Source organism: Pogoniulus pusillus, chromosome 44 (genome assembly GCF_015220805.1).
Source record: "Pogoniulus pusillus isolate bPogPus1 chromosome 44, bPogPus1.pri, whole genome shotgun sequence".
In the NCBI taxonomy this organism is placed as follows: Eukaryota; Metazoa; Chordata; class Aves; order Piciformes; family Lybiidae; genus Pogoniulus; species Pogoniulus pusillus.
The window spans coordinates 614,064-634,723 of NC_087307.1; the positions used below are offsets into that span (position 1 = coordinate 614,064).

A 20,660-nucleotide genomic window follows, 5' to 3' on the forward strand; every position below is an offset into this window, starting at 1 on the left:
TTTCTTCCTTCTAATGGGATGGGATATTGTTTGATTCTGACAGGTATTTGTGGGTTAGAAATTTGTATGTCCAGTGGAGGTATGTTCAGTCTACTTATGGTTTCTGGGTCATACCATACTTCAGAATTTATTTGTTCTTTATCTTTAATTGTTAACAGATAATTTAATACCGTAACCTCCTGTTTCTCTACTTTAATTTCTAGTTTCAATTCTACAATCATGTCACGTCCCAGTAGATTATATTCTGCTTCAGGGACCAAAAGCAAATCTCCAAGCCCAAATTTATTTTCTGTTTCAAATATCACATTCTTGATTTTATTAAGCCGAAACGGTTCTCCTTTTGCTCCAGTTACTCTTACAGTTTCATTAGAAATTTCACATCCCCAGGGGAGGGTTTGAATTGTTGATTTTTCAGCTCCAGTATCTACTAAGAATGTAAATTCTTGCTTTTGGGGACCGATTTTAATCTTTATCAAGGGCTCCCAATGACTCCGGTCCCCTAAAAGATAGAGCCCCTGACTCCCCTATTCTATTTTCTGTATCTCCTCATCTTTAATCCTTTCTCTGCAGTTTCTCTTAATATGCCCTTTCTTGTTACAGTAGTAACAAGTTACTGGTTCTCTTTTCTTCACTTCCTCATCCAAATTTCTCATCCTGGCTCCTACCGTTTTTCACTCAGGGGTTTTATTGCCTCTATTTCCTTCTCTGACTGCAGCTGCCATCATCTTAACCTGTCTTTTCTGACTTTCTTCTTCTCTCCTAACGTACACTTTCTGTGCTTCCCTTAAAAGTTCATCTAAAGCTTTATCCTGCCAATCTTCTAACTTCTCAATTTTTCTCCTAATATCTTCCCATGATTTAGCTATGAACTGAGTTTTCAGCAGGACTTGTCCAATTGGATGATCAGGATCCACTCCTGAATACAACTGCAATGCTTTTCTTAATCTTTCCAACCATTCGGTTGGACTTTTATCTTTCTTCTATCTTTCATAAGGGGGTTTCTTTGGGTATAATGGGTAGTAAACCCATGGGATCAGAGGACTTGCTTCCCTTTGCTCCCATCTTCTGGAGTACCAACAGTCACACACACACTCGCTCCCCTTATTCCTGGCCCAGTCCCTCGCGGGATATGGGAACCACAATACTAAAGGGTCCGCACTCGCTTGGGTTGGTGCCGAGCTGCCAGCCCCCCTCTCAGTTGCTGTACTCCAGGAACACACAATCCCGCCCAAACGGTTTCCCTGCAACCCTTGTGCAGTATACTCATGCGTCCTGCGTCTTCGTCTGGGCTCCGGGAACACATAATCCCGCCCGAACGGTACCCCTGCAACCCCTGTGCAGTATACTCATGCGTCCTGCGTCTTCGTCTGGGCTCCGGGAACACACAATCCCGCCCGAACGGTACCCCTGCAACCCTTGTGCAGTATACTCACGCGTCCTGCGTCTTCGTCTGGACTTCTGTGCACAGAAATTTATGGGATTGACCGGTTTTCTACTTTGCTCAATATTCTGGTTTAGGTTTGTTGGTCAGGTTGAAGCAAATTCTCTTCCTTCTAGCAGGACCTCGGGTTAAGCCCGAGAGGTGCCTTCCCACACAGTCAGAGACTGCCTTCCCTGATCCGAGTCACGGCACCAATTGTTATAAATTGAGAATGACTCAAAAACAAAGTGTCCAGATTACAAATTTATTCATAATATTAGGCAAGTAGAATATGAGCAAAGTTGCAGCGCTGGACAACAGGGGAGTCACCGCTCCGCCAACTGTCATGCCGAGTTTCTCAATCAGCCTATATTTATACTATATTGTTCTGCATTGTTCCGCCCTGCAGGTTACATAAACCCATCCTTTCTGCGCATGTTCCTTCTTTTGGGTTAGGGTCCTCTTTCTCTTCTGGTGGTCATTGAAGATGAAGTTAGTAGTCTTCCTCAGGTGTCCTCTGGTTAACCCGTCTCCAAATATGGGTTTCCTTTGGCTGGTTAATGTCTCGAGTCCCATATGTGGCATGTTTTCTCTTATCTCAAAATTAAGGATGTACCTAAAGCTTTGTCCTTGAAATATTTAGCAGTCAGCTAGCTTATTCCTTGCACATTACCATATATAGCATGACCTTTGCGGTTAGGCATATTTCCTGCTTTGCAATAACTGTACCTATACCTTTATGCTTAACACTCTATTAAAATGTTTCTTTATTAAACAATTACAATTACCTATTACACCAGGGCTTGCCAGTTGCTCCTTCTCTGGTCCAAATACCGCAACCCGTACCAATGCAATCGCTGCCGCCGCTGTCCCGAGCCAAGACGCTAGCTTCCGAGCCGTATGATTTAGGGACTTTATTCCAGGACATGCCACAGTCTGTGGCATCCCGATCGTCTCGACTATTGAGCCAGCCACGTCAGCTCCCGGCACAGTCAACACCCATCCCTTTGCCGCGTACCCCAGTCCGGCAGACGCCGCCACCACCGCCGCTCACTCCACAAGCAATTATTCTGCCCCCTCAGCCGCAACCGGTTCCACAACCGATTCTGCCAATCCCACAGCTGATCCTGCAGCCAGTCCTGCAGCCAGTGCTGCCTTCTCAGCCACAGCCGCTGCCAGCGCCGATGCCACAGCAGATTCTGCAGCAGATTCCACCGCTTCAGCTAGTTCCTCAGCCGCAGCCCACATCTCTGCCGCAGCCACCATCTTCCCAGCCACCTCCACAGCCAGCACCATCTTCTATGCCACCACGCCCCATATCGCCGCCATTATGGAGTGACAGAGACAGTGCACCTGCGCAGCCACGCCCCAACTCTCCTCCCAGAGACCATGCTTCTATGTCGTCACGCCAGAAGGAGGAGGACTGTGCACGTGTGCAGCACCACCCCATGTTGCAGGCCCAGAATCATGCCAATTGACAGCGACACGGAAGTGGAGGAGATACATGGGGGTATAAGAACATTCTCTGTGAATCCTCTCTTCACATCCAAAACCGTCCAAAGCAAATGAGGGAGAACAACCACGACTGCACAGAGTAGACCATACACGACACTACAGATGCGTGAGTTAATGGAGCTTTTCTCCCGTATGCCTGGAGAATCAATAACTGATTATGTTTATAGAATTGTAGAGAATGGTGCTGCTTCAGTAATTTTGTCCCGTGATGAGATACAGGGATGTGCCTGGGGGCCTGAGGTGTTTCTAAATACAGGTCCCGAGGGGGATCTCGCATTGAGTTCTAGGGTTCTGTATTGGGCTGGTTCTTTTGATCCTTCAGATAGAGATGAACCCACAACATTTTGGGTTGCAAACTGTGATGAGTTGAATGAAACAGTCACTAAGATGGCATGCATGCAGGCCATGAACCAGAGAGGGGTTTACCCAAATCCTATGGATGCCCTGATAGAGCCACACAGGCTGAGACCTCTGGTAAAGGCTTTGCCGAGTGTTTTAAGGAGTGAATGCAATAGAAGGAGGGAGCAAATTGAGAAGGTAATGTTCCAGAATATCTAAACAGGGCAGAGCTCACTCCATCACACTATGTGGAGAGAGCTGCTTGAGGAATTGTCTGTTAAAGGGTGAGAATTGGGTTATGATACCAAGCCGCCTTTACCAGCATCTGTCTTTCAGAAGAAGCAGTCTGGAAGCAAGAGCAGCCCTGCAGTTGCATCACGAGGAAAGAAACAAGAAGTGCGACATGCTAAGACATCTGGTAGCCCTAAAGGGAGCCCAGAATCAAGCCCACGATCAAGCCCCAGGGGGAATCCTGAGCTTAATTGTCGCTTCAGTTCTGGAATACCCTGGGGACAGAGTCCCTATTATGGGCCAGGTCTATTCCCGAAGCAAGAGCACAAATACGGGATAAAATCTTGTGATTTGTTAAAGAAGAGACAGGTTAGGGTTAGGGTTATGACCCTATGAAGGCTGAGTTCAATGCTCTGAGTAGATCCATTGTTGGTGAGTTACGAGATGATATTCATCGGATGGTGAAAAAACTATTAGATCAGGCACTGAAAGACCATGATGGAGATAAGGCAGGACAGGACCGCAAAAGGGGTTCCAGAACCACCTCTCCTAATAAGTCAGGTCAGTCTGATCAGCAAGGGGCTAAAAGCAAGTCAAAAAACTAGAAGTAGCGATGAATGCTTCAGGCCTCACTCATCACTTTATTTTTTCATGTCAATGGTCTGAGAAACCTGAACCCTATATCATGATCCCAACAGGACCAGACAGAACTGCTGTGAAGCACCTGATAGATACAGGTGCACAAATTACAGTGCTAAATGAGCAACTGGCAAAACGCCTAAGAATCCTGCCATCCAGAAGGAAGGTAAAAATAACGGGTGTCACAGGACAGCCTGAAATATGCTACTTAGCTAAAACAAGACTGTGGTTACCTGGGGAGAAAAGAAGTACCCAGGTAGAAGTGGCATTAGGCACCTGTCAACAAAATATTCTTGGATTTGATGTTCTAGCAGGTAGAAGATGGCATCTTCCAGATGGGACATTATGGAGCTGTGGTGCTTATGAAGTGAGGAGTATTGGATGAAAGTCAGCCCATACTTGTGTTCGCTTATTGCAAACTGCTCCTCCCTTGCCAAAGTCACCCATTACCTGTGTTGCACAATATCCATTGCCAGCAGCAGCCAGGCAAGGCATTACTGAAGTGATAGCTGGTCTTGAGAAGAGAAAGATTATCACCAGAACTCATTCCCCTTACAATTCACCTGTCTGGCCAGTCCGAAAACAAGATGGCAGGTGGAGATTAACTATTGATTTCAGGAAACTTGATAGTATTACTCTTCCTCTCACTGCAGCAGTTCCAAGTCTCTCATCCACAGTGACAGCAATTCAAGCGGCTTCTCACACATGGATGGCAACCTTGGATGTGAAGGACATGTTCTTCATGGTGCCTCTGAGAGAAGAGGACAAACCACAGTTTGCATTTACCTGGCAAGGTATTCAATACACATTCAACAGTCTTCCACAAGGGTACAAACACAGCGCAACCATTGCACATAACGCGCTTGCTGCTTTGTTGACACTGTTCAGCTTCCTAAAGATGTTAAGGTGTATCATTACATTGATGGCATCTTGGTGGGAGGGAATGACAAAGAGCAAGTTGCTGCAGTAGCCATGGACATTTGAAAATTATTAACTGACCAAGGACTAACTATTCCAAAGAAGAAGTGCCAAGGTCCAAGCCAGGAGGTTAAATTCCTAGGATCCTGGTGGGTGGCAGGTGCAGCATCTGTACCAGAGGATACCCTTCAAGACATTGAGAAGGGCCAAATACCCCAAAACAGAAAGGAGCTACAACAATTGTTAGGTACCTTGGGCTACTGGAGAAAACACATCCCAGGTTTCTCTGTAATTGCTCATCCTCTGTATGATTTGCTTAAGAAGCACAAAGTTTGGGACTGGACTCCATGACATTCTGAGAGCCTGAAAGTTCTCAAAGATGAGCTGAAGGCATATCAGAAGTTGGGGCCCTTGCACCCACAAGACGCCCTAAGGGCTCAATGGGGTTTTTCCGAACATGCTTTGTACTGTGGAATATTTCACAGAGGACCTAATGGTCCTAGTAGAGCTCTTTTGTTTTCCTCAACAGCATTCAAAGAGACGGAGACACGGTACTCGGAATGGGAAAAGGGACTCCTTTCCCTAACTCGGGCTGTCAAAGAGGCAGAGAAGCTTCGCACTACACAAGATATTGTGGTGCAAGGCCCATTTCCTCTGCTAAAATCAATCCTTAAAGGATCTCCTCCACCAGAAGGAATTGCCCAAAAGGCCACTGTAAGAAAGTGGTATGCCTACCTAGAGGGAATTTCACAACTTATGCCACTAAAAGAGGGACTGCTTGGTCAACCATATAAGCCTTCTCCTATTCAGGTGGCCCCAGAAATGACTGAAGACTCGGATAAGTCAGGAGTGTGGTTCACAGATGCATCCTCTCGGAGGGTGCAGTCAAAGTGGTGTTACAAAGCTGCTGCCTTGGAGATTACTACAGGCCAAACCATCACTGAAGAGGGTGATGGCAGTGCACAGGTAGGGGAACTGTGTGCTCTCATGCTAGCAGCAGAGCACGGAGCAACAACCATTTACACTGATTCCTACTCCACATTCAAAGGTGCCACTGAGTGGATTTGCCAGTGGGAAGCGAATCAGTGGAAGGCTTCAAATGTGGAAGTTTGGAGAGCTGATGACTGGAAAAGGCTATTGGAGATAGGCCGATCCAGATCCCTTAACGTAGGTTGGGTTAAAGGGCATTCCAAACAGCAAACCCCAGCTGCAGCCTGGAATGATCAGGCAGATTATCTGGCAAAAATAAACATGCTCAATGGTGAGAAAGATGAGTGGTGGAGATTAGCTGAATGGCTACACATTAAAAGAGGTCATTCAGGAAAGGCAGACCTCTACTACAAATGTAGATCCAGAGGATGGCCAGTTTCTATGACTACCTGTGAGGAAATTATTTCAGCTTGTCCACAGTGCAAAATTAGGCTTAAAGAAAATCACCCCAACCTAGCACCAGCACAGCATATCAGAGGAGACAAGAAGTTATGGAGCACATGGCAAGTCGATTATGTGGGCCCATTTAAACTCTCACATGGGAAGAAATACATACTGGTGGGGATGGAGGTGGTTTCAGGACTAGTCATGGCTACAGCAACTACTGCTGCCACAGGTGCTCAAACTGTTGAGTCTTTGAGGCAGTGGTTTAGTTTTCTGCCAATGCCAGAGTATATCCAAAGTGATAATGGATCTCACTTTACAGCATCATCTGTACAAGACTGGGCTAAAGGTGAGGGAGTTACATGGGTATTCCACACTCCCTACTATCCTCAAGCTAATGGTATTGTAGAAAGAACAAGTGCTCTGATTAAGAAACATGCCATTGTATCCAAAGGTAACTGGGATAAACGTTTGCCATATGCAGTTTTCATCGTGAATAATCGATGGGGTAATTATGGTAGTCCTAAAATAAGAGCATTTTGTCCTGACAAGCCAGTGGAAAATGTTAACCATCCACCAGATAAATCTCAACACTCTCCACAGTCATTGCACAAGTTACAGGTGGGACAACCAGTAATGGTAAACTTGCCTTCAATTGGAGTTGTGCCTATGACCTTATCAAAACCAAATGGGTTGTATGCATGGGAAGCAACTGATGTAAATGGGAAAACTCATCGCATCAGTGTATGATGGATTTTCCCAGACTTCTGAATTTGCTCTCGCATATACCAGGTTTTCTTGCTTTGTAAATATTCAATAAAGCTGTGTGTTATTCAGGGGGTGGGCATACGGGATTGATCTGTCTTAGGCTGGTTTAGGTTATAGTTATGCTTATGTATTAGGTATACTGTTCATATATGTATAATGGTTAAGAATAATTTGTATTTCATCTTGTTTTCTGATTTTGGCTTAATGTGAGCCAGGGGATGGAGTATGTCATGGAGGGTAGCAAAGCTCCCTAGCAGGTCCCCATATTGTGCATATTACAGTGCCTCGCATTGAAGGTCAAAGCATCACAAAACTCAAAACAATCTTCCAGTACCCATGAGAATATCCCTCCCTAGTGAAGATAAAAGGTAAACATCAGCTCTGTTTTGGTTAGGGGAATGTCAGTTTTCATGTACGCTGACCACCTGTCGGTGGGCCGAACTCTGGGTGGTCCTACAGGTTGTTATGGTAAGAATTGTCCAATTGAACCAGTTGATTATAACTTTGCACCAATCTGTAAAAATAATGTAAAAATAATGTAAAAATCACCTGAAATGGTTGAGCACACCTCTTTTGAACGTTATAAAATGGCGTGTCTGCCTTGATCAGGAGCTCCAGCCTCAGCTTCAGCTTACTTGCTCTGGCCTGCTTCAGCTCACTCGTGCTTGATCCTGCTGCTCCCTCTCCTGTGATCTCACCCCTGCTGAACCTGCTTGGCACGACCTGCATCATCCGACCCTCAGAGGCCAGGGGCCCACCTAGGCCCGACCCTGACAAAGGAACGGACAACACCCTGAACTCAATAATACTCCAACCCTGTTGAACTGCTTCGAACAGTGAGTAACCAATGAACTCTTATCTAAAGACTGAGTAACTTCTAAAGACTCAAAGAACTCTCTTAAAATCACAGAGTCTCTTTATTTGCCATTTTCTGCAATGTTATCTGCGACCTCAGATCAAAAGAATTTACGTGGGTAGTTTTGTTTTGGGGAAGGGGATATCCGTATTTTAGCGATAAATCACTTGATCTTTACAAGTCAGCCTCGTGTGTTTTCCCCATAAATTTCCCTAAAAACTGCATTCCACGACAGCTGGCAGGGCCCAGTGAAGAGAGGACTCTTATGTTAGGGCTGTACTCCCCCCCCAAGCCCTGGTTAAACTAGAATCATGGAATCAACCAGATTGGAGGAGGCCTCCAAGAGTATCCACTCCAAGACCATGGCACTAAGTGCCCCATCCAGTCTTTTCTTGAACACCTCCAGGGATGGCGACTCCACTGTTGGGAGAAGGAAAGAAATGGACACCGCATCCAATATGGATTATAAGCAGGTGACAACTTCATTGGCGCAGTAGCGTACTTTTATAGCAAGCAGCTAATGTATTCCACTGTCAACAGTTACTTATCTGTAGCTCTATGGGATGCATTTGTGTAGTTCTTCCTTCAAAACAAGTATTTGTCTTCCTTCAAAAACAGGAAACACATCCTTTTTCCCCTTGTTTACCACTTCGCTCAAGGACAGTGTCCTTGGGCACTTTGTCACATCAGCATGTTGCAATCTCTTCATTCTGCTGACCCACCAATTTCATATATTCTCCATGCCCATTCTCTCTTAGCCATTCCTCAACAATTCCCCCGTTTTGAGTTTTGGCCAGCAGAATGGGTGCCTGAGTTGCTTTCTCCACACTACGCAAGATGCATGAGTAGGCTATCCTAATAATCAAGAGTATGAGGAGAACTATTCCTAGCAAGCGAAGCCCTTCCTTAATAAGGCTCAGGAGCCATGGTGAAAGTCCACCAACAAGAGACTGGAGCCATTCGTCAAAGGGGCTCATCTCCTGCTTTATCTTCTGCGTATGTTCCTTCAACCATGTCAGTTTTTTGTGAATTGACTCACTATGATCTGACAGATTAAAGCAACACATACCTTCAAAATCTTCACACCCATGGCCCTGGGCAAGCAATAGGAAGTCTATAGCGGCGCGGTTTTGAAGCAAAGTGTGTCTAAGGCTATTCTGATCTACTAGCAGCTGCTGTAAAATGTTGGTCATTATATTGGCTTGTTTAACTGACCAACATGCCAATTTATCTATTTGTCGCAATGCCTGGGCAGCAGCAACCCCAGGTGAGAAGAAGGAGGAGAACACCCTAGCGGTGAAAGACCAAAGCTCTACATCATCCTTACAGTCCGGACCTAGCGTGGATATTGAATGCTTCTCCCGCCTTCCCAGGCCTGACAGTTTGGTTATGTTCAGCCAATCCCAATGGTGAGGGGCAAGGAGACTAAGCTTCCCTAAATAGCAAGGCCCACCATAGGCATTCCTTGGTATCCCCTGCCACGCTCTATCGCCACATATTAGAAACACATTGGGCGGTAAGGCCTTGGCTGTCTTGTTGTTCCATAGCAGGGGTATGTTACCTTTCCTAATGTCCTCGGTACTACTGAAGAGAACACTGGTGGCTCCATAAGCTCCTGTACTACAATTATAGGCATGAACTCCACTGTGCGCATTACAAATACTAGTGCCACAGTATCCGCCAGGAGATAAGAAGTCATCATAAGGTGGCCCAGGTGATACGTCTGTCCATTGGAAATTTTTTCTCAGGGCTTTCAGACAGTACACCCAGCATTTGGGCTACATGTACAAATACGTTCATACCCCTATACTTGTCCCCAAATACGAAGCAAGCCTTACTCCACCCCCCTTTTTGATGTCCTATCCTTTGGGAGCCCAATAGTTGCAGCTCTTAAGGGTCCCAAGGCATTAAGACATTCAGCCCCTGCAAGAGGGCGGCTGCGCACTCAGCAGGGGTTTTGGAGTTGGTACAGCTGCCAGTGGTATAGTTGCTAAAATTGCTGGGGTTAAACCCAGGGGATCCTACTAAGCAAGTTTTAAATGTTCCAGTCAGCATCTGCATGCTGAGACAGAAGTCCAGGTTACCCGTCTGATTGGCCCATGTGACCCACATGTTGGTCCTTTGGTTGATCTTTGCTAGGTGTGTCATGCTGGGGGAGATTTACGTCAGCAGGATCGGGATCCAAAGCCACCTTGGTCCATTTCGCAGGTACCCACAATGGGCCTGTTGGTGTAAGCACACACATATAACCCCTGCCATAGTAAATGACCTTGGCAGGACCCATCCAAATCCCTGTTTTGGGATCCCAATAGGTGACGCTCATAGTAGGTTGCTTTTCTTTACCCACCCCAGCCTGATGGAGTTGCATCGGGGTTTCCTGACTATCCCCGAAGATACATAGGTGGTTAAGTGTAAAGAGCACATGGGCTAGCCGTTCCCCTATGTTGGCTATATGTTTTTGTTTCTCTAAATAACTTTTCAGTGTTTGGTTTGCACGCTCTACCACAGCCTGCCCCGTTGGGTAGTTAGGCAACCCACAAATGTGCCTCACACCCCACTGCTGCATAAACTTCCGAACCCTCTCCCCAGTGTATGCAGGACCATTGTTGGTTTTGATTTGTTGTGGCACTCTTAGTACTGCAAAGCAAATAGTTAGATGTCTAACAACATGCAATGCCTTTTCTCCTGCTTGGGCGGTTGCCCATATCATGTGGCTGTAGGTATCGATGCAAACATGGACATACTTGAGTCTTCTGAACTCAGCTACATGTGTGACATCCATTTGCCACAATTGCAGGGCTGCCAATCCCTTTGGATTGACTCCCGTGCCTAAACCAGGTCCGTGGTGACTGCAAATCGGACATGTCTGTACTATCCCCCCAAGCTTCTCCTACTGATAAGTTGAACTGCTTCTGTAACCCCTTAGAGTTTTGATGAAACATGTCATGTGACTGTCACGCTGCTTGAAATGTATCAACAGGTGCAGCTACTGACACTAATTTGTCTGCCCTATCAGTTCCCTCCCCCAGACCATCCTGCCACTTGTGACTTCTGATGTGTATGACACAGTATGCAGCAGACCGCTGCTGGAGAACACTGTGCAGCTGTCTGAGCAGTTCCCCCAATCATAGATTGACAATGTCCCTAATGTAGGCATCCTCAATCCATTGTACGATGCCTGCAACATAAAGGGAATCGGTAACAATGTTCAGCACATGGTGCATCCACTTCATCACTGCCCATACGACAGCAAGTAACTCAAGAGTTTGTAAGGAATCTTGTGGCTCTCCTGGCAAAATCTGATGATGCCACGTTCCGTCCTCATTCCAGGTTGCTGCAGCTCATTTTGTTTTCTTTCCTGCATCTGTATAGACAGTTATTGCGCCCTCGAGTGGTCTCTCAGATCCACGTGGGTGTCGGATCCACTCGCCCTGTGCCATCCATTTCAGCGTGGGTGAAGCGAGTGCTGCAGTCTGCAAAGTCACTCCTGATGACAATAGAGCCAGTTGCAGGGCTGGGGTTTCAGTGATCATATGCTCCAGGTCTGCTCTCCGAATGGGAAGGTGAATGGTTGCTGGTTCTGTGCCGCTTATTTGCAGAGTTCGTCTTCTTCCTCTTTGTATTAATTCTGCAAGTAGATCGATTTTTCATTGCAGGGTAGCCTTGGGTTGCAGAGGTACATGTAGCCATTCCAGGATTCTGGTAGTCTCCCCCTTTTTGTTTTTTGCATGGGTTACAGCACCAAGCAATGTGTGCTCAGCAGGCAGGATAGTAATGTCCACCGGCAGGTCTGGATTGTAGCTACTCACCCATTGGTCTGCAACAAGAGTTGCTAATTTCTGCAGGAGGTTGCTTTGTTGGGGAGACAGCGTTATTGGAGTGGCAGGGTCTGTTCCTTTTAATAGCAGTTGCATCTGTTCGAGATTGGCATTGGAGAACCCAAAGACAGGACGCAACCACTGCAGATCTCCCATGAGTTTCTGCATATCAGTCAGGGTGGAAACTTCAAGATGTAAGGTAAGCTTCTGTGGTCGAATCTGAGAGTCCATGATTTGCCACCCAAGGTACTTGTATGGTGGCTGTTTCTGAACTTTCTCTGGGGCAATTTGTAGGCCAGAAGTTGCCAGGATCACGGAAATGGTGGTTACATCTGCGTTGGTAAAGGGTTCCTTTCTACAGAAGAGAATATCATCCATATAGTGATAGATTAATGTAGAAGGCCACTGTTGCCGAAGGGGCCGCAAGGCTTGATCCACAAATAGCTGACACAAGATGGGACTATTCTTCATCCCCTGTGGCAATACTGTCCATTCATAATGTTCATTTGGGCTTTGGCGATTGATTGCTGGCAGAGTAAAGGCGAATCCTTGAATGTCATCAGGGTGTAGTGTGATGGTAAAAAAGCAGTCCTTGATGTCAATTACTAAGAGATGCCAATTCTCTGGCAACATACTTGGTGTTGGTAGCCCAGGTTGCAGTGCCCCCATTGCTTGCATTTGAGCATTGATGGCTCAGAGATCGTGTAGGAGCCTGTATTTTCCAGACTTTTTTGGTATGGTGAAGATAGGTGTATTCCAGGGGCTTGTTGATGGCCGCAGATGTCCAGCAGCGAGTTGTTCTTGTACCAATAAATGGGCTTGTTGCAGTCTCTCCTTCTTAAGAGGCCACTGTTCCACCGATACCCGGTCATTGGTTAGCCAGGTCAAAGGTAGGGGAAAGACCGCTCAACAGTGGCCACTGCTAAAAAGGGGTTTCATTAGTTAGTTGAACCCCTAGTTGAGAAAGAGCGTCTCGGCCCAAGAGGCCATTGACACCATGTGGCAAGTGCATGATGGTGATATGTAAGTGGGTACTTCGGCTATCTAGCGTCAAGGTGAGTTGTTCAACTGATTGTTGCACATTGGCTGTGCCCCCAACACCTTCAACCCCTTTTACACCTGCAGTGGAAGGCCAGTGCTTGGGCCAGTTTCTGCTTGCCACTATGGTGATGTCTGCACCAGTGTCCATCAGCATGGTGAGCTGCAGTCCATCCCTTCCATTAGAAAGGGTTACTGTGACTTCTGGTCGATGCCTCATGTTCATTGTCAGCATAGCAGCTGTTCCTGTAGAGCCAAATCCTTGAGCCGCCCATTCTGTCTGTGTCAGGGGCTGGAGGTGACCGGTAAGATGAGGGTACGGTAATAATTGAGCAATGCGGCTTCCAGCGGGTATGTGGATAGGTGGGAACAAGGTGTACAGCATGATTTGAATAGTGCCGGTATAGTCTGCATCGATGACGCCAGGAATAATGCTCAGTCCTTTAACTGCAGAACTAGTTTGTCCCAATAACAATGCACTGACTTGACATCCATTAATGACCAGGGGTCCATTTATCGTGGTGGCAATCCTGGTCGGGCATGTGTCTACCAGGATACAGTCTACTGCCGTTGCCAGGTCCAAGCCAATGCTTCCCCTGGTTGCTGGTTGTAGGTTACTGGGGCCGCTACTTGTGTCAGTGTGCGGGGGCCCTTCGCGCTCCGCTTCCAGTTTCCCGGCGATCAGCACACTAGTGTAGCATGGTTTGAAGTTCAGCAGTGGTCACAGAAGATGCTCCGAGCTCGGCAGCGGTTCTTGTGGTGTCCCGGCTGTCCGCACCGAAAGCAGCGTTCTTGTCACTGTGGTGACCCCTTCGGCACCTGCACCAGGGGCAAGAGCGTGGCCAGGACTCTCTCAACCTGCGTCTCTACCACCCGCTCCGTTCCCTGCCCCCACAGTAGCTGGGTCCTGAGCCTGCACTTGGTATGCTCCCGGACCGGACTGACCCCCCACGCTCTCCAGCCATTGGACACGCTCTAACATGTCCTGTACCGAGGCATCTTGTGGCAGAGTAACCAGGACCTCCCAAACCCGCGGCAGGGCGTTTTCAAATGCTAACTTCCTACCGAGGGTATCTGTTACATGTTCAGGGTGACCTGATAGTGCAAGGGCTTCATGCAGCCTGTCCAGAAAGCCACTATAGGGCTCACCTGGCTTCTGTTTGGCAGAGAGATAAGAGGGAGAATAGGTCCCTACTTTTACATCCCCCAATGCCACTTGTGCCAGCCTCATAGCTTCCGGCAGCACAGCTGGGGGTAGGACAAGCTGAGCTTGTACCCCTACATAGCGGCCCTTGCCCAGTAATTGTTCTGCCATCATTCCTGCCAGGGGGTCCCCTTGCGCTCGAGGGAGTGCGGCTGCCATCTGACAGCATCTCTCCCACTGAGTGGTGAACTGCATCTGCTGGGACGGGGTTAGGATCATTCGCACTACTTGCTTTATGTCCTCCTGCACTAACATCCCACTCACTGAGAACACATACTGCAATGTTTGTCGAGCAGGCTCACCATGCAGCCCCGACTGCTTAACAGTCTCTCGGAGCTGCATTAGCAGCTTCCAGTCAAAGGCTTCATGCTCCTCCCGTAACTGGCCCCGCGCCCGCGGCTGATAAACTACGGGCCACGCCTTAAGCAGCTCGTTAGCAGCCTTCATGTCGCCTGCGGCTGCAGCCTGTCTCACTATCAGATGCCACGTCTGGCATTTCAGTGGGGGCAGCTGATTGTGCACAGAAGTCCCTGGGTCCTTCTCCTCTCCTGTCCTTTCCTCTTCCCGAGTCTCCCCCTTTCCTGCACGTACTGCCCACACTCTATCTTTATGTCACCGCTTTTTAAACAGTTTTTTAAACACTTCTTCCATTGTCTCCTCATTCTCATTAAAATCACTACTGCTCCCATCAGTTGCGGTGCTGTCCAAATTGCCGCAGTGGGACGGGACAGTGGAGCCGATAACCGACCCCTGCAGCGAGTTCTGAGTGGTTGCTTCAGTGAGGAAGGGATTATTGCGGGGCGGGGCAGTAGGGAAGGTGGAGAGCTCCTCACTCTGTGCTGGCGATTCTGATGAATACGGCGGTGGCGAGGTGGCAGCTGTAGACAGAGCTCCGGCTTCAGCCGCAGTTCAGGCAACCATTACCGGTAGTCCCAAGGAGGGGGAACCAGGAGCAAGCAGCTGAAAAACTCCCTCTGGCCGCTCGGGCTTATCTAGTTTCAGTGTTACGGCAGCGGCAAGATCCTTTTCTGCCTTGTATCTCTTAATTGCATTTATTTTCTCTCGCCAGGGCACTTGGAGCTTCTTAGCCTCCCTCTTATCACTGATAACGTCATCCCATAAATCACTCCCGAATGCTCGCCACTCGGTTTCGTCAAAGTAAGCATCCCAGGTTTTAAAATAGCCCTTCGTGCAACCATAGGCACACAATCCAGGCAATAACCTTAGGTTATAGTCCACTCATTGCTTTTCTAAAAAGCTTCTGAGCAAAGAAAGCGCTACCTCTTTATCCATGCTGGCCAGCCTTAATCGCACCTCCTGCTCTGCCACGGAGTGAGCTGTCTCTCACCCCCGGGCCGCTCTGGGTCCCCGACCACCCTCTCAGATGCGGTGTCACCGCACTGTTGCCCGTTCACCGGTCCTGTCTTCTCCTAGTTCTCGGTTAACCCCTCCAACTGAGGGGTCCCTGCTCAGGCGCCACTGTTGGGAGAAGGAAAGAAATGGACACCGCATCCAATATGGATTATAAGCAGGTGACAACTTCATTGGAGCAGTAGCATGCTTTTATAGCAAGCAGTTAATGTATTCCATTGTCAGCAATTGCTTATCTGTAGCTCTACGGGATGCACTTGTGTGGTTCTTCCTTCAAAACAAGTAATTGTTTTCTTTCTTCAAAAACAGGATACACATCCTTTTTCCCTTTGTTTACCACTTCACTCAAGGACAGTGTCCTTGGGCACTTTGTCACATCAGCATGTTGCAATCTCTTCATTCTGCTGACCCACCAATTTCATATATTCTCCATGTCCATTCTCTCTTAGCCATTCCTCAACAGAGGAGGTTGCTCTCTTCTCTCAGGTGGCCAGCACCAGAACAAGAGGACACAGCCTCAAGCTACGCCAGGGGAAATTTAGGCTCGAGGTGAGGAGAAAGTTCTTCACTGAGAGAGTCATTGGATGTTGGGGAACGGAGGGTGGCGAGAGGCGAGATCGGGGTACTGACGAGTCCAGACAGCAGCTGCTATGCATCAGTGCATCAGTCCATCAGTACCATTTATCAAGGCAATACAATGGCTTAAATAGGGCCTTAGAGGAAGCGTGCACAACCAGCCAGGGGCTGGCAGAAGTGGACAGTACAGATTGGCCCAAAGTTATGTGTAAGGCAGAGATAGGTCACCTGTGGTAAACAACCTGTGGCTCCCACCCAGGGAGCTGGTAGGGGTCAGCCCCCTGGAGATCTGCCTGCCTTAAGGGCGGGCAGATTCCACCCCCTGGCAGCTGTGCGTGGGTTGCTCACTTGTTCTCAGTCTAGGCCCCTGGGAATCTGTAAGGCCCAAGGGCACTTCCCATCACAGAGTCTGATGTTTACATTCCATAGCTCATTGCAGGAGAAAGCTTCCCACAATTGGACACTGGAATGGGCTGCCCGGGGAGGTGGTGGAGTTGCTGCCCCTGGAGCTGTTCAAGGTAGGACTGCACATGGCACCTGGTGCCATTGTCTGGCCTTGAGCTCTGTGGTAAAGGGTTGGACTTGATGATCTGTAAGGCCTCTTCCAACCTTACTGATACTGATACTGATACTGATACTGATACTGATACTGATACTGATACTGACACCTGAGATTCCAAACGTCCATGAGGCCACCAAGCAGCCTGCCCTGGTGTGACCAGCAGTAGCAGGGCAGTGACTGTTCTCCTGCACTGCTGAGGCCACATCTGGAGTGCTGGGTCCAGGTTCAGGTCCCTCACCCCAAGAAGGACACTGAGAGGCTGGAGCAGGTCCAGAGAAGGGTAACCAAGGTGGTGAAGGGTCTGGAGAGCAGGGCTGGGGAGGAGCAGCTGAGGGAGCTGGAGGGGGTTAGTGTGGGGAAGAGGAGGCTGAGGGGAGGCCTCATTGCTCTCTGCAGCTCCCTGGGAGGAGGCTGGAGCCAGGTGGGGGTTGGGCTCTTCCCACGAGGAGTAAGTGATAGGCCAAATGGCAACAGCCTCCAGCTGCAGCAGAGGAGGTTTATGTTGGACATTAGGAACAATTTCTTCTCTGAAAGGCTTGGCAAGCCCTGGCCCAGGCTGCTGAGGGCAGTGGTGGAGTCTCCATCACTGAAGGGCTGTGCTGATGTGGTGCTGAGGGCCACAGCTTGGCTGTGATCTGGCAGTGCTCAGTTAGTGGTTGGCCTGGATGGTCCTGAAGAGGTCTTCCAGCCAAAGTGATTCTGTGAGCCTAGGAAACAAGCCAAGGGCCAAACTTCTCCACTTTGGAAACAGAATGAGCCTGGGAAAGTGGCTGGAGGGTGGCCCAGGTCAAAGCTCAGAGTAACCATGGTGGTGTTAAGGAGAAGGAGAGGAGAAGACACTGAGCTGCTCAGGTCATGGTTCTGGGAGCTGGGCAGCCTTGTGGAATCTGGAGACAATTTGGTTGGAAAAGACCTTGAAGATCATTGAGTCAGGACCACATCTGGTGCTGAGCCATGTCCCTCAGCACCACATCTCTGCGCCAGAGGCCTTTGTTCTCCCCCTTGGCACTTCCAAACTCTTCCCTCCCCAAAGGGGCAGAGTGCTCTCAGGTGGCACCTAAGAGAGCTTTGCACTTCTAGCTAGGCTGTATCCTGGATGTCTCAGAGTAACCTCAGACGTGGAGATGGAGATGCTCCCACCCAACCCCATCATGCACTTCTAGCTAGGCTGTGTCCTGGATGTCACAAATTAGCCTAAGGCACAGAGATGGAAATGTTCCCATCCCAACCCATCCCACCCCATCCTATCCCATCCTGCCCACCTAAGCAGTGGGCAGCTCTGCCTGGCCTGGGTGTCCATGACCTCTCCATGGTCAGCAGAGAGCTGAGAACCCTCCACCTGCCACCTGCTGCCATCAGTGCCTGCCCCTGGGGGTCTCTCACCTGCAATGAGGACTCTGGACTCGCGCCTGGCGTTGAGCAGGTTGTTGACTACTCTGCAGGACACTTCCTTGTCGGCTCCTGGCTGGAGAGTTGTGGAACTTACAACATCAAAAACGCCTGAAGAGGTCCTTATGATCTGGGTGGTGACTTTGTCCCTCTGTACTGGTCCTTGGCTGTCCATCCAGACCACCTCAGGCTCTGGAAACCACCCCTGGGACTTGCAGGTGAGGGCAATGCCCCAGCCCACAGGGCCCTCCAGGAAGAGCGAAGCCTCCTCACCTGCAGCTAGGGAACAAGACACAGACAAGCTCCAGAGGACAAGACTTTGCCTCAGCAGACAGCAGCTGATGGGAAAACCTCCCCCAGAGCTGTCCAGCCACACAAGAGCCATCAGATTTCTGATCTGAGTTTTCATTGCAGTGGCCAGCAGCTCCTCTTGTGGCACATGGGACTCAGGAGTTCCCTCTGACAGGCTTGGTGGAGCAACAGGTCTCTGTGGCCTCATCTCTGGTACCTCCACAGACCATTGGAAAGAGAACAGAGAAGCTTTGCAAGGGCTGGAAACTTATGGGCAAAGCAAAGCAGGATGAAACCAGGACGAGGTGGAAAGTGGAACAGGGGAGGGGCAATGAGAGGATGTGAAGGGCAAGATCATGAGAGCATTCTGCTGCCCCTAGCACAAGGATGTTGACCTGTAGGAGTGGGTCTGGAGAAGGCCACTAAGAGGGTCAGAGGGTGGAGAACCTCCCCTGTGGGGACAGGCTGGGAGGGTTGGGGCTGCTCAGCCTGGGGAAGGTCTGATGGGAGAGGCAGTGTGAGCTGAGCAGCCTGGGGAAGGTCTGATGGGAGAAGCAGTGTGAGCTGAGCAGCCTGGGGAAGGTCTGATGGGAGAAGCAGTGTGAGCTGAGCAGCCTGGGGAAGGTCTGATGGGAGAAGCAGTGTGAGCTGAGCAGCCTGGGGAAGGTCTGATGGGAGAAGCAGTGTGAGCTGAGCAGCCTGGGGAAGGTCTGATGGGAGAAGCAGTGTGAGCTGAGCAGCCTGGGGAAGGTCTGATGGGAGAGGCAGTGTGAGCTGAGCAGCCTGGGGAAGGTCTGATGGGAAAAGCAGTGTGAGCTGAGCAGCCTGGGGAAGGTCTGATGGGAGAAGCAGTGTGAGCTGAGCAGCCTGGGGAAGGTCTGATGGGAGAAGCAGTGTGAGCTGAGTGAGGTCTGCAGTCTCCTTGCTGCAGCCACAGACATGATAGAACTCAGAAGTCAGGGTGAGGGAGTTGGAGCTGCTCAGCCTGGAGAGGAGAAGGCTCCAGGGAGACCTGAGAGCAGCCCTCCAGGACCTGAAGGGGGCTACAGGAGAGCTGGGAAGGGACTTCTGACAAGGGCTTGGAGTGACAGGAACAGGGCCAATGGCTTTGAGCTGTAAGAGGGAAGATTGAGACTGGAGGTGAGGGAAGAACTCCTTACAGTGAGGGTGGGGAGAGCCTGGCACAGGCTGCCCAGGGAGCCTGTGGCTGCCTCCTCCCTGCAGGTGTTCAAGGCCAGGTTGGATGAGCAACCTGGGCTGGTGTGAGGTACCTCTGCCCAGAGCCAGGTGGGGTGGAACTGGCTGTGCTTTGAGGTCCCTTCCAGCCCAGGCCATGGCTGCATGAGGAAGCAGCAGCCCCTGCCAGTTGCTCACCTGCCACATCCAGGTCAACCACCACTTGGTCGTACCAGTTGTGGGCGAAGACACTGCAGCTGTATCTGCCCTTGTCCGAGAGCTGCACCTGCCTCAGGTGCAGGGAGACATTCCCCTGGAGGAACTCAGGCTGGAAGAACTCTGTCCTGCCCTGGTAGCCCTTCTGCTCCAGCACTGGGCTGTGTGGCTTGCTGCTGTCGTAGGAGGCCACCTCGGCTCTGAGAGTGCTGCTGCTGAACTCCCACTGGACCAAAACCCTCTCGGGGATGGTGTCCACCTTCAGCTGGCAGGGCAGGGTCACTCCTCTGCCAACCACCCCAATCACAGGCCCCTCAGGGGGGATGATCTTGTACTGGCCTGCAAGAAGACAGAGGTCTCACAGGGCCAGGCTGGGTTAGGTTGGAAAAGACCTTTGGAGGTCACCTACAGGAGAGCTGGGAAGGGACATCTGATAAGTGACAGGATGAGAGACAATGGCTCTGAGCTGGGAGAGGGGACATGGAGAGTGGAGAGGAGGAAGAAGCTCTGGACAGTGAGGGTGGGGAGGCACTGGAACTGTTGCCCAAGCAGGTCATGGATTCCCCCTCCCTGGACATGTTCAATGCCAGGTCAGAGGAGGCCTTAAGCAACCTCTAGGAAGAAGTTCTTTAGGAAGAGAGTTTGGGCTCTGCAGCTGGAGAGGAGAAGGCTTCCAGGAGACCTTGGAGTGGCCTCCACTATCTGAAGGGGGCTAGAGGAGGGCTGGGTAGGGACAAGTGACAAGGGCTGGGTCATGACAGGACAGGAGGTGATGGGTTTGAAATGGCAGAGGGGAGATTGGCTCTGGATGTCAGGAAAAAGCTCTTTCCAGTGAGGGTGGTGAGACCCTGGCACAGGTTGCCCAGGGAGGTTGTGGCTGCTCCCTCCTTGGCAGTGTTCAAGGCCAGCTTGGATGAGGCCTTGAGGGACCTGTTCTGGTGGGAGGTGTCCCTGCCTAT

General features: G+C 49.7%; 2 protein-coding genes across 2 annotated transcripts in view; both read right to left on the minus strand.

The window, feature by feature from the left end:
- Window positions 1-20,660, minus strand: part of LOC135192824 (deleted in malignant brain tumors 1 protein-like) — a 501,013-nt gene that overhangs the window by 318,779 nt on the left and 161,574 nt on the right.
- Window positions 1-20,660, minus strand: part of LOC135192817 (butyrophilin subfamily 3 member A2-like) — a 99,271-nt gene that overhangs the window by 78,109 nt on the left and 502 nt on the right. The window contains exons 2-3 of the mRNA XM_064176194.1: window positions 19,684-20,040; window positions 18,013-18,297 (exon numbers count right to left, since the gene is read on the minus strand). Coding sequence (XP_064032264.1) covers window positions 18,013-18,297; window positions 19,684-20,040 — 642 coding nt within the window. The remainder of the gene's footprint in view (window positions 1-18,012; window positions 18,298-19,683; window positions 20,041-20,660) is intronic.